The 26,539-nt window shown below is 44.8% G+C and overlaps 1 protein-coding gene across 1 annotated transcript in view; it reads left to right on the top strand.

Annotated features, from left to right (window-relative positions):
* COL23A1 (collagen type XXIII alpha 1 chain) overlaps window positions 1–26,539 on the top strand; it is a 470,602-nt gene that overhangs the window by 437,012 nt on the left and 7,051 nt on the right. Inside the window, exons 9-27 of the mRNA XM_072631207.1 lie at window positions 2,481–2,597; window positions 3,161–3,196; window positions 4,231–4,257; window positions 7,458–7,484; window positions 8,612–8,665; window positions 10,559–10,621; window positions 11,374–11,418; window positions 12,283–12,360; window positions 14,703–14,756; window positions 16,834–16,878; window positions 17,269–17,358; window positions 18,014–18,076; window positions 18,730–18,786; window positions 21,006–21,032; window positions 21,529–21,591; window positions 21,692–21,745; window positions 23,554–23,580; window positions 24,335–24,388; window positions 24,540–24,626. Of these exons, the coding sequence (XP_072487308.1) occupies window positions 2,481–2,597; window positions 3,161–3,196; window positions 4,231–4,257; window positions 7,458–7,484; window positions 8,612–8,665; window positions 10,559–10,621; window positions 11,374–11,418; window positions 12,283–12,360; window positions 14,703–14,756; window positions 16,834–16,878; window positions 17,269–17,358; window positions 18,014–18,076; window positions 18,730–18,786; window positions 21,006–21,032; window positions 21,529–21,591; window positions 21,692–21,745; window positions 23,554–23,580; window positions 24,335–24,388; window positions 24,540–24,626 (1,068 nt within the window). The remainder of the gene's footprint in view (window positions 1–2,480; window positions 2,598–3,160; window positions 3,197–4,230; window positions 4,258–7,457; window positions 7,485–8,611; window positions 8,666–10,558; window positions 10,622–11,373; window positions 11,419–12,282; window positions 12,361–14,702; window positions 14,757–16,833; window positions 16,879–17,268; window positions 17,359–18,013; window positions 18,077–18,729; window positions 18,787–21,005; window positions 21,033–21,528; window positions 21,592–21,691; window positions 21,746–23,553; window positions 23,581–24,334; window positions 24,389–24,539; window positions 24,627–26,539) is intronic.

Genomic DNA, 26,539 nt, shown 5'->3' with positions numbered 1-26,539 from the left:
CTTTTTATCCACTGGACCATTCTGTGTCTCAAGAGGAATAAAGCCTGGGCAGTATAATGGAATCATTCTCTGATAACCAGGTTCATAAGAATCTCATGATAATCTTGGGCTCATCACCCCCATTCCATTCAAATCAATTCCACAAGCATTTTGGTCCCTATGTTCAAGGATCTAGGGAATAATTGTTCACAATACTGTAGAACTTAAGCACTTTCCTCAAAACAACCCTGTGAGGTCGGTAGTATAATCATATACAATCAGGAGACTGAGGCTCAGAGAAAGGACGAGAATGGACAAGAAAGGACGACCCCTTGCCTGGGGTCATTTGTGGCTAGTAAGTGGGAAAGCCAGGGATGCTCCTGACTCCTAAGCCCAGGATTCTTTGTTCTAGGATGTCTGGACCCATAGAACAAGGTTATATGTAACGTCATTGGCCCTAGAACTGGAAGGGAACATAAAAGTTTTCTAGTTCAATCCCTTTTGCTTATTTTAGAGATGGGGAACAAGACCCAGTGAAGAGAAGGAACTTGCCCAAAGTCACAAATAACATATCTATAATTCAAACCAAGGTCCTCGGACACAAATTCATATGCTCTTTGGGGATGGGAGATTGGGAGGAACATGTCGGATCCAAGGACAGCCCTTAGTTATGTCTCCTCTTTTGGCTTCAGTGTTCTCTTTTGTAAAATGAAGGGGCTGGAATAGACAGATAATCTCTATGCTATCTTCCAGTTCTAAAGTCCGTGAATCCATAGTTCCACATGTCTGTACATTTAGAGGCCTAGAAATCACAGTGTAAAGGAAAGACCACATGACTGACAGTCAGGGGACATGGGTTTTAGTCCTGCCTTTGCCATTTACTCCTTCTGTGACCCCAGGCAAGTGGTTTTCACCCCTCCATCCGGGACTCAGTTTCCCCATTTGTAAAATAAGGAGGTAAGATGACAAACTTCAAGCTCCCCTGTCATACTCAGTCCTATGATTCTATAAAATGGTTTCTGAGAAAGTCCCTGACTTCAGTATCCTTTCTTGTGATTTCCCTCTCCCTCCTAAAAGCACAGTGGTTGGGTTGAGGGTGAGAATAGGGATGGGTCAAAGGTGGGGCGAGGAAGAGGAAGAGCCCCCCAGGGAAGTGAGAGTTGTGCTCAAATCAAGTTCTGGTTAATTGAAGTTTGGCTGCCGCACTGGATCTTGTGTTCTGCCTGCTGCATGAGAAAGGAACCCTTCCCATCCTTGCACCACCTAGAGAAAATGACATGATTTGCCAAATAGAGCCCATGGTGAGGATTGAACAATGGGGGACAAACTGAAAGTTGCCTAGTTTTAAACAGATTTAATTCCAATTCTGCAGCATCACTTAGACTCTAGCAGATGACCTCTCCAGATGTTGTCAGAAGATTCCTGATGATAACAACAATAGCCCCCATGTCACACGGGTCTTATGGCCCACAGCCATCATCCCAGGCTATCTGGTGCTGAGAAGAAAGGTGATAAGCGAGTGTCTGCCTTGCTCACCTGTCTGGTGAGCTGCCTCCCCCATCAGGTCTTCATTGCAGTCTCCACCCAGGAAATGCCTCACTTCCTGGCCTCAAAGTCTCAGAAGGCCAAGAGAACCAGCAGAGTGTTGCTTTCCTAAGACAGAGCAGATGCCCTCCAGGGAACCATCAGGGTGTTAGGGGCAGAAGAAGCTCTTTTAGAAGGATCCAGAAAAGAGAAGAGAGTGCTCTTCCTCACTGACTTTGAATCAGTGGTCCTGAGATGAAATCCTGCATCTTTGACTACCTTCATGACCTTGGAAAATTCATGATTTTTCCCTGGACCTGTCTGGATTTCAGTTTCCTCATATATATAACGAAATAGTTGGATCATATGGCCTCTGAGGTCCTTTCTAGCTTTAAATTTATGATCCTACGATCTATTCACCTGATTAAACTGTAGGTAACTTTCTATTTATATTCTTCCACTGAACTTGGCAGCTCTTTTAGAACACCCTCCTCTCAATCTAATTTTTCCTTCCTACTCCCTCCCTTGCATGTTCCCAGTCCTTTTGCACCAACACCTCGATGTTGTTGGGGTTTCTAAGGATCCCATCTGGATCTCCTGCCTAGGGGCTCCTGTCCATCCTTGTATGGCTTTATTTCAACAGGAAAGTTTGGGAGAAAAGGGGCTACTTGCTCTTCTTTCCCAAGATCCCTTCATCGTGATGGATGGGGTTCAGAAAATGACCTGTGTCATTTGCTCATCGTGCCTCCATGTCCAAAAACTTCCTTCCTTTGGAAAGAATCTTCCTCACCTTCCAGATCAACTTCCAAGGCACTCCTGGGCCCCATCCAGCAGGGGAAATGAGGGCGGATGCCCCACATGGATGATGGATGAGTGAGTGCCCACCTTCCCACCTGGACCTGATATACATGCTCAGTGCTGCCTTCTCAAAGCCACCTCTACACACAGTTGTAATGAGAGACATGAATGTCTTGCAGGGAGATCGAGGTCAAGATGGAGCTGTTGGTCCTCCTGGGCCCCCAGGTCCTCCTGGAGCCAGAGGGCCTCCAGGAGATACAGGAAAAGATGGTCCTCGAGGACTGCAAGGCCCGGATGTAAGTGAAAAACTGAAATTTAACAGGAATTCAATTTTTAATCTCAGCCCTGACCTAAAATCCAGTTTTAACCTATATTCAATCCTTAAACCTAACCCTCTCCCTAATCTGAGTTTCATCCCAAACTTCAACCCTAATCTTAAACCCAATATCTTAATCCCAAACTGAATTTTTTCTCAGTCCCAACCCCTGAACCTGTATCTGCAGCCCTTCAATAGTGTAGAAACAACTGAACCCAGATCCTGATTAGTAAGACTCTGGTATGAAGGGGCCAGATAGCTACTGCCCTGGGTGACTGCATCCCAGACAAGCTCCTCTCCCAATGGTGTGAATTGCCCTGGGATCAATTATTGCTAGTATACCCCTTGTCCTGTGTACACTTGCCTTTTTCAGCCTTAGTGAATCCTTCTGGCTTCCCCCAAAGACCTGCTTCATTGAATACAAGGGGAAAGGAGCTTGGTGACTTCTGTGCTGAGCAAGGGGAAAGATGCTCTGTGCCGATTCTGTCATTGGGTCGGTAACACTGGTAGATTAACATTTTTGTAAACCTTGTGTCTCCCCAGGGTCTAAAAGGAGAGCCAGGACCAGGAGGTGTGACGGTCAGTACCCAGAAACTGACACTTCAGGGGATATTGACCATGTCCACCATAGCTATGCACATGTGATGTGACTCAAAGCCAAAAGCAACAGATTGGGCATGCTGTCTTAGAGAGGATTCAGTGGTCTAGAGAACAGCCCCACAAGCCAGGCATCCTGGAGTAGAGGGGAGCAAGAGTGTGCACACAGGGTGTTTGAGGTTCTATGTTTGTGTGTATATGTGTGATGTGTATGGTGATGTTTGGGGAGGGGTAAATGAAATTGCTTGTCGCATGTGGGACATTGGTGAGGTATATCATGTATGTTCCATGTCAGTTATGGGGTGCTAGGTAGGCATGTTTTATGTGTAATGTTCAGGAGGAAGATATCTGTGTGTGTGATTAGGTATGGACATGTATGAGTATGGCTGGTAGCAAGGGCCTCCAGGGCTTTATGGTCCATAGAAAGGGGTCCCCGAGTATCCTGACACATGACAGTGGCTGACCTTGTGTCAGTACCCAGATGTTAATTTTCTAAAACATCCCAAATCTCTGACAGGAGAGCTTCCCCTCCCCCTTTCCCTGGGGCTGGACACCTGTGTTGGTTCTTTGCATCAATGGAGGCCTGTATTTCCACCTTGTGACCATAAGGACCATCCTCTCCAGTGGGCACTGCTACCTAGCTCCACACACTCCACATGCATCCTCCATCTGGGGTCAGCATCAGACACACTCTGGCTCCCTAGGACCACACAGTGTATATCTCTGACCTCACAACTGCCCACTGCCTTGAGATGCTAGTGCTTTCATTTTTACTTATATTTCCCATATTCAGAAAATCCCATCCCTCTACCTCCAGGGCTAGACATTATCTCAGAAACGCTGGCATTGCCCACCCCAACCCTCCTGACCCTCACCATCCTGTTGAATGGGTCTCTGGCAGTGCCCATGTGCACCTCCTGCCAACCACAGCTCTGAAGAGCCTGTTGGGTTATGTCCTCTTCCTCCTGGCCCCTAAAATGTCTTCCTAAGCCACAATTGTTTTCGTTCCATGACAGGGCCCGAAAGGACCTCCAGGACTCAAGGTAGGAGCTGAATCTCCCATCCGTCTGGCTATAACAAACCAAAGTCAGGTTTACTTCTAAACAAGGGGCCTTAAATTGTTGACCATCGACCACCAAGGGGTTCATGGACTTGGATGGGAAAAAAATCTTTATTTACATTAACCTCTAACTGAAACTTAGTATTTCTTTCAATTGTGAAATTTTATATATGTGTATATATAAATTCTGATAAGGGGTCTATGGGCTTTCCTAGATTGCCAAAAGATTCCACAACAGAAAAAAAAACTTAAGAACTCCTGCTTTAAACCTTCTTAGTTGATATTTTAGGATTTTCAGTTACTCAAAATACTAATCTCCAGTGAAAATGTCTATTTCCCTCCTAAGTTAATTTGCTTCAAATTAGCATTCATTTAAATTTAGTTGGATAAGCCATGGTCTACTGTGGAAATGAGTACTCTTCCCCCTTGAGACAAGTGACATAATTCATTCATTCAACAAACATTTACTGACCATGTACTATATAGAGGCATCCAGGTGATGGACCAGGTCACAAACACCTGAGTTCAAATTTGGGCTCAAACACTTAATAGTTGTATGATACTGAGTAAGGAACTTAACTGCTTTATAACTCAGTTTCCTCATCTGTAAAATAAGGATAATAATAGCACCTACTTCCCAAGGTCATTATGAGGATAAAATGAAATCATATTTGCAAACCTTAAAGCACCATACAAATGCTAATTATGATGATAATAATATTACAAGGTCCAATGCTAGACACCAAGAGGGAGACAATGAATGAAGGAGACACAACCCCTGCCGTTCTAATACAGCATCCCCAACACCTCACACCCTTCCTAGCACATAGTAGGAGCCTCATAAATGATTGCTGGTTGATTGCTATGACATGGCTGCATATAGCAATGAGGCAGATTTTGAGTGCAATAAATTCATAAGGGAGACATGTACAAAAGCACTGTGGGCATCCAGAAGAGAGAGAATTTCCCTGGGATGGTTGGTGGAGGTGACATTTGAACAAGGCTTTGGACACATAGGATTTCCCAGAATAACAAAACCTCAAAGTTTGAAAAAGACCGGTAGTACGGTTCTACCTGTAACTGTGAATATCCATATTTATTGCATCTCCTACAAGAGGAAAGTCAGCTTTCACTTACAGAGCAGGTGTAAAAGAAAGGCCTCTCACTCAGGGATCAAAGGACCTAAGTATAATTCCTGTCACTCAGCCCCTGGATGATTTTAGGCAAGTTACTTAATTCCTCGAATGTAAACTGTTGGGGTAAAATTGGATGGCATCTAAGATCTCATTTAGTTCTAAGCCTTCTGGTAAAGGGGATCCCAGGAAATCCTGAGGCAGTCCAATCCTCCTTTGGAAAGCTCAGATTGTAAGTTTTTCCTTATATCAAATCAAAATCTGCCTCTCAGTGATTTCCACCAATAGTTTCAGTTCTGCCCTTTGGAGCCAAATTTTTCTTCCATTTGAAAGTCCTTCAGATACATGAAAGCCATAATTCTGCACCACCCTAGCTCTTCTTTCCTCTTCATTAAACTTCCCCACATCCAAATACCATATGATGAGACCTCAAGTCCCTCACTCATCTGGTCATGCTCCCCTGATGCCCCCAGTTTGTTGATGCCCTTCCTAAAACAGGGCTTTCAGAACAGAGCACAATATTAGAGTTTGTGACCCAACCAGTTCACAATATAGTGGGACAATCACCTCCAGTGTTCTGAATATCATGCCTCTCAATATCACCTAAAATCGCACTAGTTTGAGAGGTTGGTTGTCTTCTAACATTTTTGGCTCAAGTCAAGTCAACAAGCCTTTATATGTACCAAGCACTGGGCAAAGTGCAGGGGGTGAAAAGAAACAACAACCGTACGGATAAGAATAGTCTCTGACCTCATAGAACTCACAGTCTAATGGGAAAGACAGTACCAAAAACATGCCTTCATATCCAGGAGGCAACCAGCAGAGGGAAGGAGCTAACATCAAGGGGTATTGGGAAAGGCTCCTAGGAGAAAGTGAGACTTCAACTGAACTTTGAAGGAAGCCAGAAAGGAGAGAATTCTGGGAATGCGAAAGAGCCAGTGAAAATGCCTGGAGTCATGTGCAAATAGCAGCAAGGAAGCCAGTGTCACTGGATTGCTGACCAAGATGTAAGAAGACTAGAAAGGAAAGGTCTTCCAACAGCAAACAGGCTCCTCGGGAACCTTCTATCCGCTAAAATTCCCAAATCTTTTTCATCCAAAATTCTGTCTAGACATACCCACCACTGCCTTGTACTTGTGAAAATGACTTTTTAGGCCCAAGTTTGCCCCTCCTGAGAGGACTTCCTCTGTCAATTCCTCCTGGAATTTTAGGCCCCAAGAGCCCTCCTGTAACCTTTGGAATCTATTCTCCCCAAATCTGAGCTGAATATAGGACAATTCCCAGACTTCTTCTTCTCTCACAAATTCTGCGATGCAGAGAGGGGCCCCTTCCTTCTCCAGTTCACACCATTTCTCCTTTAATAAAATGTTGGTCACTTTTGCTAAGAATCAGATCCCAAACAGAATTTTCCTTTGTTGGTTCCTGCACTATTTGAAGAATGTCAAGAATCTGCTTCGTTCATGCATCTCTTCTCATGTATCTGTTCACGTATTTCACATTAATTGTGCTTGGTTTTATTTTGGCTTCTTGTGTCCATATGTTATCTCCCATACAAGACTGAAAGCTCTCTGAGGGCAAGGCTCGTGTCTTTCTCTTTGTTGCCACCTCCTTGCTCAGCGTAGGGTGTTGCACATAATCAGTATGTGATTGATGAATGAATAAATAAACTCATCAATTAATTAAGTCCTTTTGTCCTACAAGTGAAAGGTACTCATTTCTATGGCTTTAGAAGTCTGAACACAAAATCTTATAAAAGTCAGTGTTGAAAACTAAAAATCAATCAATTAATTAATTGATTTTTTTTTTTAAAAAAGAAGTCTGTAAACTGGACATTTTCATCATGGGTGTGAAGAATAAAGAAGCAAAGGCAGGGTGTGAGGGACAGTGGATTGCCCACTTGGGCTGAAGTACTGGGGACTGGAAGAGAAGAAGAGGTAAAGCTAGAAGAGATGGAGGCGAGACCAGAGTTTGAGATATTGTAATTGGATAATAATATTCTGATTCTGCTTTGATCTCTAATTCCTCCCTTCTCCTGTTGTCTCTGTCTAAGGGTGAACCTGGCATGCCAGGAAGGAAGGTAAGCAAAGGTTCATCTCAGAGCATGAGTGTCAGGTTGGCTTCCTTCCAAGGGAGCCAAGGAACTTTTAGGTTGGGGGGGAGAAGTATGCCCAGAAGACAGAGTAAAGAAGAAAATAAGAACATCAAATCAGGTCAAAAGGGCCCTTCTAGGCCCCTTCCCTTCCAACTAAACTTTAAGAGCAAAGCCACTCTCCTTGGAGCAGGGAAGGATGTGGGAGACAGACAAAGAAGGATTCAAAGACCTCCTGTTCCTCATCAGACTGGCCTTTCTTGCATGGAAGAGCTGAAGTCTTGGGGCCTCAGAGTCTAGATTGACAGGACAGGCAGAGTAGGAGAGAGGAAAAAGGGATTGATTTATAGGATGGGGCCTGGGTTCTAATCTTGACTCTCCTGCTTGCTCTCATGTTTAACCTTATGACTGTCACATCTCTCTGGGCCTCAATTTCCTGACCTATAAAATAGGAATAATAATACCTATAATATTAATAATATCCATAATAATAATGGGAATAATAATGAAGTAGGTGCTGTCTACTTCAGATAGTTGTGAAGCTTAAGTGAGATATGAGTAGCATACCATAAAAATGATTGGGGCAGCTAGGTGGTGCAGTGGATAGAGCACCAGTCCTGGAGTTTAGAAGATTTGAGTTCAAATCTGGCCTCAGACATTTACTAGCTGTGTGACCCTGGGCAAACCTCTCAACTCCTATTTGTCTCAGTTCCTCATCGATAAAATGGGGACACACTGGAAAAGGAAACGGCCAGCTGCTCCAGTATCTTTGCCAAGAAAACCCCATGGACAAGCCCATGGGGTCATGAAGAGTCAGGCACAACTGAAAGACTGAATAACAACATAAAAATCATTAATCATTCAAAGTCTGAGAATTATTCATGGAAGAAATGTCAGATTCACCCCTCTACTTGGACTTAGCAAATCCGGGACTCACAGGAAGGCCTCTGAGGGATCCTCTTGGTAAATAGCCTTGTCTCAAGGGGAACCAAGGGAGCCACTCTAAAGGGGTCACTTAAGAAACAGAAGTACCACAGATGGGCCCAGGGCAGGGACAAGGGCAGGGGACACTTGCCTCAAGTCCAGGCTGTGGACTAAAGCTCATGTTTCCTCAGGGAGATGATGGATTGCCAGGACAACCAGGACTCCAGGGATCCATTGGGCCAAAGGTACGATTCTTCTCCTCCTTGAAATGTCTACCTATTTCTGTCCATCTTCTTTCCAGGCTCCTAGTAATCTGAGAAAAGTCTCTCCCAGTGAAATTACCCCCTTTTCATCATCCTTTTCCCCTGGCTATGAGGGACTCAGTGTGGACCAATAATGACTGTGGTGTCATTCTGCAAAACTGAGCAGATCTCTGCCTTGTCTCTGGTTATTTCATTCTCCCCACAGAAAGGCAAGATATTACTCAGAACCTAATGACTGACACCATTCCCTCCATTAGCCATGTACACACTCCTTGCCTCATCTTCCCCAAGGAGGGAAAGAAGGAAGGAAAAGGTAAAGAAAGAAGGAAAACTTCAGGCTAAAAAAAGAAAGCCTGTTATTATTATGGTCCATAGTCTCCTAAGGTAGGGGGAGAACCTTATCTCCTTTGAATGCCATAACTCTTCCAGCTGAGCATCCTGCCTTGAACTGTATACAAATCCATGAATATCTGATGAATGAATGGATGAACAAATGGAGATAAAAGAATGTCCATGCTGAAAGGGCAAGATTCACAGGATGTCCAAAGTGGCAAGTGACCTTAGAAGGCAATAAGTCTAACCTGTACCTAAGCAAGAATCACCAGTACTACACCCTTTACAAATGATCATTGAGTCTCATTTGACCATAACTGAACCACAGAGACAGACAATGGCTCATCAGCCTCAGCTTGTCTCCTCTTGGCTTACACATCCAAGGACCTTACACATCCATACACTGTGAAGGACGGTAGAGAAAGCAGCAGTCAGAGGAGTCAGAGAGCCTGGCTTTAGTTCCTCACGTGGCCTCACTAGCTGTGTAACCATGGGCAAGTCCCTTTTCCATTCTGGGGCTCAGTTTCCTCATTTATAAAATGAAGGAGTTAGGCTATATGAGATTTTAGGTTCCTTCTTGATCTATTTCTATTATTTTAAACCTTAAAGCATATCGAGGAAGGACCACTGTGGTGCAATGGTGAGAAGGTTGGACTTGGAGTCAGGAAGACTTGAGTTCAAATCCTGCCTCAGATACTTATCTGTATAACACCAGACAAGTTACTTGGGCATGCAGGGAATAAAGCACTGAGATCGTAATCAAGAAGACTCATCTTCCTGAGTTCAAATCTGGCCCCAGACACTACTAGCTGTGTGACCCTGGGCAAGTCACTTAACCCTGCCTGTCTCAGTTTCCTAATCCATAAAATGAGCTGGAGAAGGAAATGACAAAGTACTCCAGTGCCTTTGCCAAAACTCCAAATGGTGAGCCTGTGGAACCTTTGCCAGGCCATTCCTAGGGCAATATATACATAGCCCATCATAGAGCTTCTCTGACAGTGATAAGACCTATCAGAGCTTCTGCCCTGCCTCCCTCCACTGTTGTCTGGATGAATCCAGGCTCACCTCTACTCCACACTGACACTGAAGTAGGGTTTCAATAGCTTTCCTTCCTTCCTTCTTTCTTTCCTCCCTTTTTTCTTTCCCTCCCTCTCTCCCTTCCTTTTGAAAACCTCCAATGCTGCCATTCCTGTTTTAGGCAGGCTCCTTGCCATTATATCCATGGGAGAAGCTCAGAGGATAGGAAACACCTTCTCTCCTGCCCAGGGTAGTGGCTGTGAGCTAACATAGTGGTTGGCTCACTACTGGCTCATCCATTCCAGCTATGCAATAAGTGCTAATGACATGTTGAGCTTTGGCAATGATGGCCATTGGAGCTATGGTCCCTCAGCCTGCTGAAGAGGGACAGAACTGAGCCAAACTCTCTACCACATACTATATGTGGGACCTTGGGCAAGTCATTGAAATTTTTTGGCCCCCACTGGATCCTGGGATGGTGATTAGCCTGAAAACCATGGTCACTCTATGTCCTCTGCTTTCCAGGGAGAGGAAGGGAGTCCCGGGCCTCAAGGACAGAATGGAACTGATGGATTGCCAGGAGCCAAGGTAATTTATGATCCACTCTCCATGTGTGTGACCCTCCCAGTTGGGTCAATGCCTGTTTCCGAGTCAATAGACGGCTTGGCATAACCTCTGCTCTTCTTATAAGAAGAATCTTATCTGAGAATATGGAGGGGAATGGGGGAAGAGGAGAAGAAGCCTGAGGGAGAGAGAGAGAAAGGGGAGAGGAATGGAGAAGGGAAGGAGGAGAAGAACAAAAAGGAAGAGAAGGGAGAGTTGAGTGGAGGGAATGAAGGTCAGATGGTATAATTAGATATAGATGATAGGAAGGAAGGAAGGAAGAAGGGAACGAGAGAAATAAGGGAGGGAGGAAGGAAAGAAAGAAGGAGGGAAGAGAGGAAGGAGGGATGGAAGGAGGGAAGGAAGGAAGGAAGGAATCAAAGAAGGAAAGGAGGGAATATTTATTAAATGTTTACTATATGATAGGCTCTTGTTCTAAGCAATAGGATTACAATTATAAGCAAGCAAGACAATCTTTGACCCTACGGAGCTTACTTTCTAATGGGGGAAAGATAGTACACAAAAGGGAGCAGGAAACATGGGTTGGGGAAGGACGAGTGGGAGGCAGAGAAGGCAACTTGGTTTGGAGTTGGTGTCTAGGAAATGAGGTAATTGCGGGATTAGAACAAGCTAAGATGAAAGCACTCTAGGACTCCTTTGGAGAGGACGTGGGAACGATGGAGGAGGCCTGGTTTGGAGCCAAGAAGAACTAATCATCGGACTTTCTTTTTCCCCAGGGGGAGCCTGGTGAGAGAGGATTGGATGGCTTCCTTGGGCCAAGGGTACGCAGACTTATTATGATGATCCGTCTACTTTGGCTTCAGGCCGTGAGCCAGCAGGACTAGGCTTCTTGAGTTGGGCATTCCTGGCTGTTGGGATAGGCTCTACAAGAGACTGAAGGAGCTTCAGGCCTGCTGAGCAATCCTTTGGGGAAGATGGAAGGAAGAATGAAACTTCTTTCTAACAGAGAGCTCCAACCCCCAGCAAGGGCAAAATGGTCTCCTTGAGTTTGGGTGCTGGGAAGAGAGGGTTGGGGATGGGGTTGCAGTGTGATAGTGGCCAACAAGTTGAGTCCTGGCAAGAGGTAGTCCCTTGGCTCTCAGGCTTAGGTTGAGATCCCAAGTATAGCAGACGGCCAAAGAGATTCTCTGACCCAACTGGTTACTAAGGGAGAGAATATTGGCCTAGGCCAAACTTTTCAGTCTCAGGATCCCTTTATGCTCTTAAAAATTATTGAGGATCCCCCAAAGAGCTTTTCTTTATGTGAATTATAGCTACCAACATTTACCTTATTAGAAATTAGAAATGTGAAAATCACTTTAAATTTCATGGATCTCCCCAAAAGGATCTCAAGGATCCTCAAGCATCCCTATGTCATGCTTTGAGAACTGCTGGTCTATACAAAGCCGGTTTGAGGACTGAATAGCCAGCCATTATATTTGCCTTAAGAAACAAATAGGCAGCCTTCTTTCTCAGATTTGGAAAAAAATAAACCTCAGCATTGTTAATGGAAAGTGTAGGGCTAGGTACTCATTATGTACATGCATTAGAAAATGCAAAAGTGCTGAGTAAGGTCTAGGAAGGAGCCCCAGGCTGTGGCCATAGTCCAAAGACCTCTAAAATATTGGCTTTTTCTCTTTTCTCAGGGTCCACCTGGCCTGAAAGGTGAGCAAGGAGACACAGTAGTGATCGACTATGATGGCCGCATCCTGGATGCTCTGAAGGTAAATTGGGTTTGTTTTGTTGGTTGGTTTTTTGTGGGGGGTCTTTTGGGGGGGTTGTTTGCTTTTATCAGAACCCTGGTTTGACAGTGTAGTACATTAGAGAGAGAACTGGATTGAGTGCCAAAAGAGCTGAGTTCAAATCCCATTTGCCATTTATCCCAAATCCCAAATGCCATTTATCTGCATGACTTCTCAGGGTCTCCATTTCCTCATCTGTAAAATAAGGGGGTTGGATTAACTGGATTTTGGAATCCCTTTAAGGTCTAGTTCTGTGCTCTTATAACTTTATGACTCCTAAGGTAACTCCGACCTCTAAATCCATGGCCCTCTGATCCTATAAGAGATATAGGGCCACTGGTCCTTTCCATGACCTGTCTCTATTATGTTAATTAGCTCTCCCTGGATTGACTCTGCCTCTGCCCCTAGAGCAGACCCTTTGGGAGAAAAATCAGGATTAATATGAAGAAAAAGTGGCCCTGAAGGCTGCAGACCACCATCGTTACTGATGCCACAATCCCAGCAGCACAGGTGGGAGTATCAATGTGGTTCACCAGAAAGGGAACTAGTTATCTAGTCAGAGAACCTGGGTTCAAATCCTACCCATCATATTTACTATGTGTGTGACCTCAGGCAAGTCTCTCTGTACAGTGAAGAGGATGGATTAGTGGGCCTTGGAAGGTTTTTCTATCTCTGGATCGATAATCCTAAATCATGCAGAGATTTTGGTCTAAATACCCATCCCAGTGACTTTGAGACGGGACCAAATTGCAATGTCCAGGTGGGGCAGGTTGCAGGATTAGAAACAGCAAGAGGAATGTGGCTCTGAAGGCATTGGAAGTGGCCAGGGAGCCAAAAAACCCAATTAGCCAGATGAAAGCAAACATTTACTTGTATCCATGGTTAATCTCCAATTATTTTACATAGGCTGCTGGAAAGTACAGGCTGATGGTAATTACACCCATCTGCCCATCTGTGGTGTGCCGTGGGGTGGAGGGACTGTGTGCCATGGTGGCATGTTGGGGAGAGTGATGTTGAGTTGGGTGAGGCGTGTGTGGTGCAGGCTTGACCAGTCACTCATTCTGTGACCCCGGTAACTTCTCTCTCTCTGTCTGTATCTCAATTTCTCCTTCTGCAAATGGAGAGAGCATTAAATTTGGTGTTCTCGGGGCTAGCTCTGACATTTTATGAGTCCATGGATAATAACGATTGACATTTATATAGCGCAAAACATACATTATCTCTTTTGAGCCTTACAACAACCCTAAAAAGTAGGTTTTTCTCCACCCATTTTACAGGTGGAGAAATTCAGACTCAGAAAAGTTCAATGAATTGTCCACGGTCGCCCAGCTAGTAAGTTTCAGAGGTAGGATTTAACGTAGAGAACTCAAAGGCCATGAGTTCTAATTCTGTGCTAGTCACTGAGTGGCTACCCAGTGCCTCAGTTGGCAGGGATCCAAATCTTCTCTCCCTTATAGACTGAAAGCAGTGATGATTAGAAATGAGGGCACTTTCTAACTCCAGAGCCATTATGGTCTCTACTATATCACACTTGCCTCTCTGGGGGGAAAAGTATATTTTAAAAAGAGATGGAATAGAGATTTCATTAGAAAGGCTGGCTCACCCTGAGTCCATTTCTTGAGCCCTGGGATTTTCTCTCTTTAGTGAACAGCTAGGTGGCACAATGGATAGAGCAATGGGCCTTGAATCAAGAAGACCTGAGTTCAAATTTGATCTCAGACCCTTAACTAGTTGTGTGACCCTGGGCAAGTCACTTAAGTGCTGTCTACCTCAGTCTCTTCAGCTGTAAAATGAGGATAATAAAAGCACCAACCTCACAGGGTTGTTGTGAGGATTAAACGAGATACAATTTATAAAGTGCTTAGCAGTATCTAGCACATAGTAGGTACTATATAAATGCTAGCTATTTTTATTTTTATTTTAAAAACCCCCAAACATATGATGAGCAACTGTATCCTAGATGCTTTCTTCCCTTCCCCCAGGTCACTAGTAAAGTAGGTGCCATCCCTAGGGTGGTATCGAGTAGGTACCATCTAGATGGGTTTTACCAGTGGGCTAGGGAACCCAGAGGTTGAGAGTTTTCTCATCCTGATTCTTTCATGCTAGTCATACAGATGGTGGCTAATTGCTCATTGCCTCAGTTGGCCCTCCTGTAAAATGGGGCCAGTGATGTTAACCCTCCCTCCTTCATACTCTCAAAGCAGCTCTCAGCAGAAGTGGTAATAGAGGTACATGGAATGTGTGTGTGTGTCTTTGTGTGTGCATTGTAGGTGGCAACTGAGATATTTTGTGTCAACATTAACACTACTTTGACTTTCTCACAGGGTCCTCCGGGTCCTCAAGGCCCACCTGGTCCTCCAGGAACCCCTGGAGCAAAGGTTGGTTTAGCTATGCCCTTCATTATCTCAGTCACATCTGTCCTAATCCAGAGCTAGAGAGATAGGCCTTTGGAGCAAGGAGTTAGCCCCTAGGTTTAAGATCTAGATGAATTATTTAATCTTCAGGAAAAGAAAAACTTAAAAGAGGGGTGGAAGGAAGGCAGTATTCCTCAGATACTTCCAAGTTGTAGATTAGACACATTGTAAAGTCATCTTAACTCTTTGACTCCAGTAAAATACCATGAAATTTTCATATAAGATATGGTTCATTTGAAAGAGACCCTGGGGTCTTAGTGGTCCGCAAGCTCAAGCTACGTCTGTGATGTAGAGACTGGAACAGCTAATGTAGTCTTGTACTGCATTAATAGAAGTTTAATGTCCAGAACAAGGGAGGTAGCAGTCTCACTGCCCTTTGCCCTGGTCAGACTACATTTTGAGTATCATACCCCATTTGAGGACAGTCATTTCGGAAGTGAATTAGATTTGTTTTCATTGACCTCAGAGATTAGAATTGGGACCAAAGGATGAGAGTTGTACAGAGACAGATATAAGTACAATATAATAAAGAATTTTCTAATAATTAGAAGTTTCCTCTAGAAGTAGTAAGCTCCCTGTCACTGGATATATACAAGTAAATATTGTCTCAGGGCTGTTGTAGAGGTCCTGCACCCCTGAAAACTGTTTAGTACCCAGATACCATACGTAGTAATCTGCCAAGCCTTCTTCATGGAAGTTGGCTCATTCTGATTTTAATAAATCTGCAAATCCTCCTGCTCTATGCCTCCCCATCCCCGAACTTCTATCTGGGAGGAAAAGTAAAGGGGAAAGGTAAAAGAAAATTATATCAGCCTCCTGACATAGGAATCTTCCATGGATTGGTTTTTGTTTTCTGATTAATAAACAGTCATTATTGATTAAGCACCTACTACGTGCGGACACTGTGCTAGACACTGGGTGTACAAAGACAAAAAGGAAACAATTTCTGCCCTTAAGGAGATTAGAGTTTATGGGCAGGAGGGGGGGGCCTGTGTCAGGGAATCTACTAGCCTATCTTCCTTTTATTTTAAAATGAATGAGTGAAAGTAATTTTAAGTCCTTTATTCTTAATCCCAGGAGAATTAGACACTGACCAGAAATTATTCTAGGTTAATGAATTCATTCTCAAATAGAAACTGATCCCTGCAGGTTACATCTGGACTTAAAAAATCATTAGAACTTAGAAAACTGCATTATCTATATTGTATTCCATTTGTATTTATTGTGTTAAATATTTCCCAATCACAGTTTAATCTGATTCAGACTTACTTGGGAGTTTTGTGGGCAGACACCTTTTCTAGGTGACTTCTATGAGCTTTTCTCCTTCTGAGATCCTATAATTCATCTGGTCACCACTGAGTCACCCCTTCAGGAGCCAGAGAAAGGCTACCTCTCACATGGTCTTCTGGGATCATGTGATTTCCAAATGGCCCTAACAGATAGCCAGGGAAGGTTCTAAGGAGAAGGGACGCTGACCACTCATGCATGGAAGGCTCATTCACATCTGTCTTTAGGAATTGACATTATGCAGGTCAGAGGGTAGGGATCCTCCCTACCTCTCAACAGAGAAGTGGTGGACTGTGGGTGTAGAATGAGGTTTAAGTTATCAGACATGGCCAACATGATAGTTTTACTTAACTATATTTCTTTGGTCCAAGAGAGTATCCCAGTGCAGGAGGTGGAGGGGGAAGGAATCTTTGGAAAGTAACAGAAATGCTTAAAAAAAAAAAGACATTTATAAGATATTTTTAATGGAACTGGACATGAAGCAATAGAGACTGAGCTGATTATCAGGTTCTGGTTGCATGCTAAATCACTGTGAGATCTTGAGCAGGACACATGCCTCTTCCTAATCAGCAGCTTCCTGTCTGTCAATCAGACAAGAATCCCTGCCCTCTCCCTCTCCCTTCCCTCACCCCACCTCCTTCACCAGGGATGTTATAAGGCTCAAATGAGAAAATACCTGAAAAAGCACTGTGGAAATATATACTAGACACATGTGAGCAACTCTTATTCTTATCTCTGTTTTTTCTGACTTTAGGGAGAGCTTGGATTGCCTGGTCCTCCTGGAGTTGATGGAGAAAAGGTCTTGTATCTTTGTTCTGGATGATATAATTTTTGAAGAAATGGTCTTTGAGGGGGCCAGGAAAGGGGGGGGGGTGGCATGGAGAGAGAAGCTGAAGAGCTTAGAACTAGTTATAATCAAAGGCATTTTCTTCTGTGAACTTTATATCCAAATCCACTTACCAAATGGTTCCATGTCACAGAAGTCTCATTCCCAGGAGAGGTACCTGTAAATTACAGTGCATACCCTTCTATGGATCTTGATAGAGATTCCAGCCTATCAGGGCTTAGATTCTGGGGCTGTCAGGGATGAGATACTAGGGCTGTCCAGTTGTGGCGGCTATAGCTGGTCTGGGGTACATCAGGACCTCATAGAGAAAGCCAACGCCTTTGTCACTTTTGTGTATTTCAGGGGCCAAAGGGCTCTAAAGGAGACCAGGGACAGCCAGGACTTATGGGACCCAAAGGAGAAATTGGAGAAATGGGCTTGTCTGGCCCCCCGGTATGTGGACAGAATATGGATGGATTCTGGGCATTGGACACTGAGTGCTTGGACTCTCAGCTCAGCTGGATTGAGCTCCGCATAAATTTCTTGTGTCAGTTTAGAAACCTAACTCCTAGATCCCAAGGATAGCATGGTGCTGTGCAAAGAGGGCTGAATGTGGAATCCTCGGGCATGAGTTCAAATACCAACTCTTCTGCCTACTACCTATGTGACCTGGGCAAGTCATTTAATTTCTCTGGGTCTCAGTTTCCTCATCTGTAAAAGAGAAAGTTGGACTCAATGGCCTCTAAGGTCTCTTCTAGGTCTAAACCTCGATTCAATGAATGTAAAGCCTCCTACATATTTCTCCATAATTATAAACAGTGAATCAGTAGTTGGGATATCTCAGCTGGAATCCCAGCACTGTCACTTCCTAGATCTGTGGCATTGGACAGTCACTTAGTCCTTCAGAGCCTAAGTTTACTCATCTGTAAAATGGGAATAATAGTCCCTGCCCTGCCTTCTTTCCAGGCTTATCATGAGGCTCCAATGAGATAATGGATACGAAACACCTTGTAACCAACGTTGAAGTGCTTTAGGAATGTGAGTTGTGATTTTTTTATTGTTACTAGTATTACCCAAATGAAAAGACCTAAATTTAATCCCCATACAGGGTGTTGATGGCCCCAAAGGTGAGAAGGGAGAATCAGGGACCGCAAGTCTTCAGGAAAGCCTGGTAAGAAGCCTGAGAGACAGACATTCCCCCACTGCCCTGTGCTGCCCCTATAACTATTACTGGCCCAAGGTCACACACTGCTGCTCACTAGTTACCCCTAGAGTTTATGCCCCAGGTTTGAGGAGGTCATGTAGCTCTTGACACTGAATGAAGTTGGGTCATTCACTGTAGGCTGACAAGACTTTGGTGTTAGGGCATGTCCTTCCCCTAGGTGTGAATCCTGTCCCCAGAGCACTGAGTCTGGGACCACAAAACTCCAATAATGAGGGTCCCTAAACATCATTTTCCAGAAGAGGGTCCCAGTCTCACCTCTTCCCATGGACCCCCAGGATAGGCATGGAGAAAAGAACCAGAGAGCCACCAGAAATGCCTGAGACCACCGTTGTTAATTCCTCAGAGTATTCTGTGACAGAGGCCTAGGAGGAAGTAGGGAGAAATGGGGTAGAAGTAAGGTATGAATAGAGATCTCAAAGCTACCTGGTCAGCCTCAGAAACTGAATGCATTTTCTCCTTTTCTCCACCTAGGGTTCTAGACACACACACACACACACACACACACACACACACACACACACACACACACACACATACACACACACATACAATCTTGTCTTTGAATTCTGACTAATTTGCCTTTGTTCTCCATTTCCCAGGCCCAGATTCTAGCAGAACCAGGGCCCCCTGGCTTACCTGGCCCCCCAGGTCCTATGGTAAGGGCTGTTTGCTACAGACTTTTACGTGGGGTAACTCAAGAACAAAATGGTTTGAGGGAAAGAGTGCTGGACAACCTGTATGAGAAAAGGTTAGGATAAGTGACCTGCAAAGTCATCTCCAGCTCTAAATCCTAATGGGGAAGCATGGAAAGGAGGCTAGCTTGGGACTAGGAGGGGAAAGGGGGTATGGTGGGAACACACCCCTTTTGCCTAGTGAGATATCTGTTTGTCATGTGTGTATGTACACACATTACACCTCCTTCCAAAGGAGCTACATATGGGGAATCCTCACTTTCCTAGAAGGGAGGGAGGAAAAGGTCCACAGGGAGACTGCTTGGCACAGCAGAAAGAGGGCTGGGTTTGGAGGCAGAAGACCGAAGTTCAATCCCAGCTCTGACATTTACTGTCTGCGTGACTCTGTACAAGACACTTCACCCTTCTGGGCCTCAGCCTTCCCTTTTGTAAAATGAAGGGGTTTGGCAGACAACTCACTGGAAAGAACAGCTGGTGTCAGAAGTACCGGGTTTTAATCCAGCCTCTAACAATGACTGCCTCTCTGCCTCTGGGCAAGTCACTGGGTCCCAGTGGGCCTCAGTTACCTCACCTGTGAAATGAGAGGTTGGACTAGAAGGCCTCTCAGGCCCTTCCAGGCCTGGATCTGTGCTCCTATGACCAGCTAACTTCATTCCAATCCTGAATCCTGTGACTCTGAGAAGAAAGGACATAACTCACTGGGTTCTGTGGAGGAAGAGGGGAAAAATTGGACAAGCTGACTGAGTTCTGAAGGAGGAGCTGAGGAGAAAGGAAAGAGGAATGGAAGGGCCCAGCTAGATTAATCAATTTACCTACTAACTTGCCTCGGTGCTCCCATGGTTAGCAGAAACAAAGCAGTTATCTAGAAAGGGGAGTTCTCCTCCGGCCAGGGGATTGCCTTTATTACTGGTAAGGGAAGCAGTGTAGGGCAGATAAGGGGCAAAGTGGTGGCCAAGGCTCGGGAAAGTCTGAAAACCAGAGCAATGGCTCCCTTCTCTGCTCCTGAGCTGAAGCCTGAACCTACTCTCTGTGGCACCAGGGGAAGGCTGCCATACCACCGAGGGCCCACAAGATAGGGTGAGGGGAAGGATGAAGAGACCCACACACACCCCACTCACAGTAGTATTTGATAGAAAAGAGCAGGTGGGACTGCCCCTGTCTCCTAGGCCCCAACAAGTGTTCCTGGTCACTTTCTTGGCTCATCTCACTGATCTTCTTGGCTAAGGCAGGGGCCCCCTCTCTGGAAAGGTGGGAAGCCTGGAAAATTACATTGGAATAGTTGACTCTAAGGACCCCAGAATCAGGAATGTGCTGAAGCCAGCTAGAGATAGAGCTGATTGTTAAATGTGCAGGGTGAACATATTGGCAAACACTACAAATCAGGGCTTGATTTGTTGTTGTGTTGATTGTCCAGACAGGGGGAAATGTTAATAATGCAGATTGATCTTAAAAGTGTGACATGCACACTTTTTTTTTTTTCCAGCCAGTTATTAAACATTTCCCAGCACAAGCCTAGAGATCTCAATCCACCACCGTGGGCATGAGGGACCTGGAGTCTAAGTATAGGAAGTCCTGGCCCTGCCTCCCTCATAGAACTACAGAACCACCTGCTGAGATGAGAGAGAAGGAAAGGAGAGGGAGGGAAGAGAGAGAAAGCAGGTGAAAGGAAAGAGAGAGAGAGAGAGAGAGAGAGAGAGAGAGAGAGAGAGAGAGAGAGAGAGAGAGAGAGAAGAAGAAGAAGAAGAAGAAGAAGAAGAAGAAGAAGAAGAAGAAGAAGAAGAAGAAGAAGAAGAAGAAGAAGAAGAAGAAGAAGAAGAAGAGAGAAGCATTTTTGGTGTGCCAGGTAGTGTTCAGGATACAAATATAGACAATGAGACAGTCACTACCTCAAGGAGAGGGTATAATCTCCAATGGAAGGAAGGAAGGGTGCCTAGAGGCAGGGGGAGGTGGCAAGAAAGGAGGGGAATTCCAGGTCTGAGTGAGATGAACCCTGGCTGAAGCTCTTCATAAAAAGATGGTCTGGGGAAAGGAGTCACCAGATGAGAAAGGAAGGCCCCAAGGCCCGTAGCCATGTGCCCCACAGGGAGAAGGAAAAGAAAGTTTTCGACCCTTATTCATTTCTTTTGCTTTGAAATTCTGCCTTCTCAATGGAATCTAATGACTTTTCCTTTTCTCCCTCCAAGGGTCTTCAGGGAATCCAAGGTCCCAAGGTGAGTAAGTAAATTTGGTTAACTTTTACTGAAAGAAGAGGGAGAGCTTTGTGAATGAATGAATTGACCATCAGCCCAGAACTTTCTTTTAGAATGGGAGTGAGGGGTTAATAGCCTGAACTGGCCCGTTGCTTAGGGCAAAATCCCCAGAGTGGCACGGGTTAGAGGGGAGCTTTATTTCAAATATAAGCTTTTAAGTTTGATGATGATAGCAGATGACAGGCAGGATGACACAGTGAGCTGGCCTTTGAGTTAGAAAGAATTGAATTCAAGTCCCACATGTTATCTGTGTGACCCTGGACAAGTCACTTAACATGTCAAAAACTTTTAAAATAAAAGGTTAAAAAAAATAAAAGCACATAAACCGTGTCTCAGAGCACCACGGATGATCTATTTCTAAACTTGTTGAATGCTAATGATTTTAAAGGATGGTTTAGCCTTGCTCTCAGCTTGTGGGTGTCGCTAGCATCAAGCACAGTCCCTTTTCTATTTCCAGGGCTTGGATGGTGCAAAGGGGGAGAAGGGCGCCACCGGAGAGAAAGGCTCCAATGGGCTGCTCGTGAGTTGACAATCAGTGCAGATCCAGACGTTCACTCTTTACTTGTGTGTTTCAATCCTGTGTTCCCAAAAGTCTCCTAATCCTGTTCTTTTCTGTGTAGGGACCCGTCGGGCCACCAGGCTTAATTGGATTACCCGGAACAAAAGGAGAGAAGGTAAAAATTCTTGAGTCCACCAGCCCTACATGCTTTCGTTCATTCATTTAACAGACTTTACTGGAACTACTGGATACAGGATCCTATGCTAGGTTCCACTGGGAATAGGAAGAGGGTAATCCCACCGTGGGGCAGCTAGGCCTGGAGTCAGGAAGACCCATCTTTCTGAGTTACAATCTGACCTCAGATACCTACTAATTTGTAAGCAAGACACTTAATCCTATTTACCTTGGTTTCCTCATCTGTAAAATGGGCTGGAGAAGGAAATGGTAAACCACTCCAGTATCTCTGCCAAGAAAAGCCTAAATAGGGTGACACAGAGTCAGACACGAGTGAACAACAATCCCACTGTATTCTGCCTTCATCAGACTTCCTCTGGAGTATTGTGTTCAGTTCTGGGCTCCAGGTGTTTTAAAAAGGAAACTGAGAAGCTGGTGAGTGTCCAGAGGAGAACAACCAGAATAGTGAAGGTCCTTGAGTCCCTGTCCTGTGGGAATTGATTAAAGGAACAAGGGATATTTGACCTACAAAAGAGAAAACTTGGGAGGACATGACAATGTCAAGTATTTGAAGGGCAAGTACTTAAGAGCAGCTAAGTGGCACCAATAGTGCACTGAGAGCTGGACCTGGAGTCAGGAAGACCTGAATTCAGATCCAACTTCAGACACTTCCTAGCTGTGTGGCCTGGGCAAGTCACTTCATCTCTATCTGCCTCAGCTTCACCACCTGTAAAATGGGCATAATAATAGCACCTGCCTCTCAGGGGAAGTTGCAAGGATCAAATGAGATATTTGTAAAGTGCTTTGCAAATCTTAAAGCACCATGCAAATTCTATCATTGTGACTATTCTTATCAAGGGGAAGAAGGATTGGTCTTGTTCTGTTTGATCCCAGAGGGAACAAGGACCAATGGGAAGAGATTGCAAAGAGGCCGATTTAAACTGGATATTAGGGAAAACTTGCTAACAATCAGGTCTATCCCAAAGTGGAAAGGGTTCCCCCTCCTTGGGGACCTTCAGGGAGAAGGCAGATATAGCTATTTGATAGGTGTTTTATTGAGAGATATGCTCCTTTCTTGTATGGTTTGGGTTAGCTGGGCTCTGATATCTCTTCCAGCTCTCAAATTCTGTGATTCATTTGCTCTTCACAGTCTGTGAAGAAAATAATACAAATATAATTATCCCATGCACAGGTGAACTAAGTGACCCGGGCAGAGTCACACAGAGAATGCTTGGCCAAGTTGGATATTCTTAATCTCCTTTAGGAATATAGGGTCATAGATCTTAGAAATTATCTAAAAATTAGATTCTAATTCAACCCCCCCTCATGTAACAGATGAGGAAACTGAGTCATAGAAAGGTTAAGTCATTTTTTGTTGTGTTCGTTGATTTTGCTGAACTGTTTTTTCTTGTTTTTCTAAGGAATGGCTCTCTGGATAAAGAGGGTGGGGTGGTAGTGGGTAACCTGGGAAATGTGGGTGGCATAAAGGTACAATATAGGAATAAAAAGTTATTTCTAGGAAAATTAAAAGCAGCCCCCTGAAAAGATATGCGACAGTCACTGAGTAGATATCGTAAATGGACTCCATCTAAAGGGCTGAGTCGCAAATATTACCCAGCAGTGCTGTCCTTCTTAATACTTCTGTGACCTTGAGCAGGTTACTACCTCCCTGGTCCTCAGTTTTCTCCCCTATAAAATTAGACATGATGATTTCTGAGGGCTCTTGGAGCTCTAGATACATATGACCCTGTAAAACCTGAGCAGAGCCTTCTATAGTAACTTGCTTCCATCCTCTCCCTTTCATTTCAGGGCAGACCTGGTGAGCCAGGACTGGATGTAAGTTTCTCATTGTTTCCTCACTCAGACTTGGGGTTATCAGAAGCATCCCCTGGAACTTCCCAGAACATGCCCCTGTCACATGGTCTCTCTTCAGGGTTGGGGTAAAAGGTGCCAGCAGGTCTCTTCTTGGGATTTATAAGTAGTCAACTTCCTGATGGATGATGGATAGTTCATATTTAATCACGCTAGCAGCCCCGTTGGCTCCAATCAGTGTGTTTATAGATGATGAAGCTACCATCCCTCTAAGACTGGCCCAGTCCTCAGAGGAAACCAGACATATAGTTCATGACTGAGTGACCATCTACAGAATGAATGGGGACATCTAGGGCCTTTTCCACCTCCTTGGGAGATGAGATTGGGGCAGAAGCAAGAGGAAAGACTTGAGCCAGAAATGGAAGTTGAGATGACCTTCCAACAATTACCCAGTCTCTAAACTAAACAGCTCACTGAGCCCCGCCCCACCCTCCACCCATCCTGGGGCCCCAGAGTTGTCTGGGGAGAGCCGGGACTTAACAGAAAGCACATTGCTCACATCTCTGCCTCAGGCCTTTCCCCAAAGACACATTTGATGTCTCTGGAAAAAGAAGGATCATTTCCTGACTCCACTAAAATTCACTTGTCTCCATCTAGGTCACATTTGTGCATGTTTTCCCTGTACTCAGGGCATGGTGTCCTTGTATGTGTTCCACTTAAGAAGGGGCACAGGGTCACCTTCTACAAACTTCCATTGGATCTTCTATCTTTCTCTTAGGGCTTTCCAGGACCCCGAGGAGAGAAGGGAGAGAGGAGCAAGCAAGGAGAAAAGGTCAGAGTTGGGACCCAATTCACTTCTGGAAAATGGGATTGGGTGATTGACCTCAGAGTAGCAGTGACCTCCCTGAGCTGGGACCACGCAGGCCCAGGGCCTCTGCCTCTCAGAGGAACTATTACTGAACCAGACTATTTTCTATCCACAGGGGGATCGAGGGGTTCCTGGCAGAAAAGGAGCAAAGGGGCAGAAGGGAGAGCCTGGGCCCCCTGGATTGGATCAGCCGTGTCCAGTGGTATGTGGCCCCTGCCTGTGGGGAGCAAGTAGGTGGGGGGAGTTGAGGCTCTGTGCCCACCATGCCCTGCCCTGACTCATGTGATAGTGAAAATGAGTCCTCTCTGGTGGACTTCCCTTCTTCATTGTAAAAGACTCAAGGAGCCTCTAAGCCTCCTTCCTACTGGATAGCTTAGGCATGCCTGACTGTTAGAGAGGAGCCAGGACTGAGAGGTTGCTCTCCCAAGGCTTTCCCTAGGCATGGTGCACTCATCAGTATTCATTCCCAGCATTCAGCAGTCACTTAGAAAGCAGCAGATGATGCTCCTCCGGAAAGCACCATGGTTACCATGGCCCTTGCTTACTGTCTTCAGCAAGTCCCTCAGTGTTACTGAGAATATGGCCCTTGTGACCCAGGCCAAGGGGAATTAAGGCAAAGAAGTACATTTGACCCTACATATATCCCTGAGTCTTGATGAAGTATGACTGAGAGCTAAAATGAGACAATCACGCTTATTATGGAGACAGCATGGCATAGTGCTGGACCTGGAGTCAAGAAGGCCTGAGTTCAAAATCTGCCCCTGACGTTTATTAGCTCTGTGGCCTTGGATGAATCACGTTACATAGACATGTACCTCAGGCAACTTTCTAGAATTTATCTGCCAAATCATAAACTGATTTTCTGGCACAGAAGGTTACCTATAGATCCTTTGAATATCCATAAAACTACAACAATAGTAATAGCACAAATATTTCTTTAAGAATTGCAAAATACCTCACATACATTATCTCATTTCATTCTCCCCAAAGCCCTGTGAGACAGATGATGTATTATCACCCCCATTTTATAGATCAGGAAGTTGAGGCTCAAAGATGTATAGGGCCTTACCCAGGGTCTTACATCAGTAAACATCAAAAACAGGACTTGAACCCAAATTTCCCTTGACTCCAAGAATTTACATTATATTCTGAGGAAACAGATTTGATTTAGAAAAAAAGAAACATTAGCAAAGCAGTATTGTTTGTGAAAAAATCTTTATGAGGAAATCTTTGAACAAGGGAGAGGTGTGGGAAACATGATGGAAAGCATTTGGGTTGAACCAAAGCAGTATTGCACCACCAATATGAGACAGACTCTCCAGCCACATGCAGGAAGGAAGTAGATGCTGAACTTCAAGAAGAGACCACAAAGCTGGGATAGCGGTGCCATGTGTTAGGGATGGGGATACCTGACCACCCAGTGGAATTCTTCCTTTGCTAAAGGAAGTACAGATGCATTCTTGAATTGCTTTTCATTCTTCAAAAGGCAGATGAAGCAGTGATGGGAAATGCTTCTCTAGGCCCAAGTCTGGTTAATGAATCGGAAATCATAGGAACCATAGGAGGATAGGACCAGACTCTCTTAGAGTTCATGACCTGAGATTATTTTGTTCCTGATCTCAGATAAGAAGAGAAAAGTCAAACATGATCTGACAGGTAAGAGAGTGGTTTTTGAAGAGTTTAGAGAAAGGATAAAAAGAGTCCCGTAGCCTTTGATTTTTAGATAGAACTTCTAGAGGGGAGGTTGGCCCAGGAGCATTTATTAAGCACTTGCTCTGTGCCAGGAACTATGTTAAGCATTGGGGATACAAGGAAAAGCAATAAGCAGTCCCTGTCCTCAAGAAACCCACAGTCTAATGGGGAGACAACATGCAAACAACCATGTGCAATCAAGATGTAGAAAGAAAAAGCGAGAGGTTGTCTCCTAGGGAAGGTATTCATGGATGACATTCTGGCCAGGTATGTCACATGCCTGGAATCTCTGCTCTCAGGGAAGTGAAGGCTAGTGGATCTCTTGAGCTCAAGAGTTCTGAGCTGCAGTTGGCTTTGCAGATCAGATGTCCACACCAAGCTCCACATCAATATGGTGAGCAAGGGTACATCCAGGTTGCCTAA

The sequence above is a fragment of the Notamacropus eugenii genome, chromosome 1 (assembly GCF_028372415.1).
Source record: "Notamacropus eugenii isolate mMacEug1 chromosome 1, mMacEug1.pri_v2, whole genome shotgun sequence".
NCBI lineage: Eukaryota > Metazoa > Chordata > Mammalia > Diprotodontia > Macropodidae > Notamacropus > Notamacropus eugenii.
Note: the sequence above shows the minus strand (reverse complement) of the source record. Positions and strands in the feature narration are given on the sequence as shown.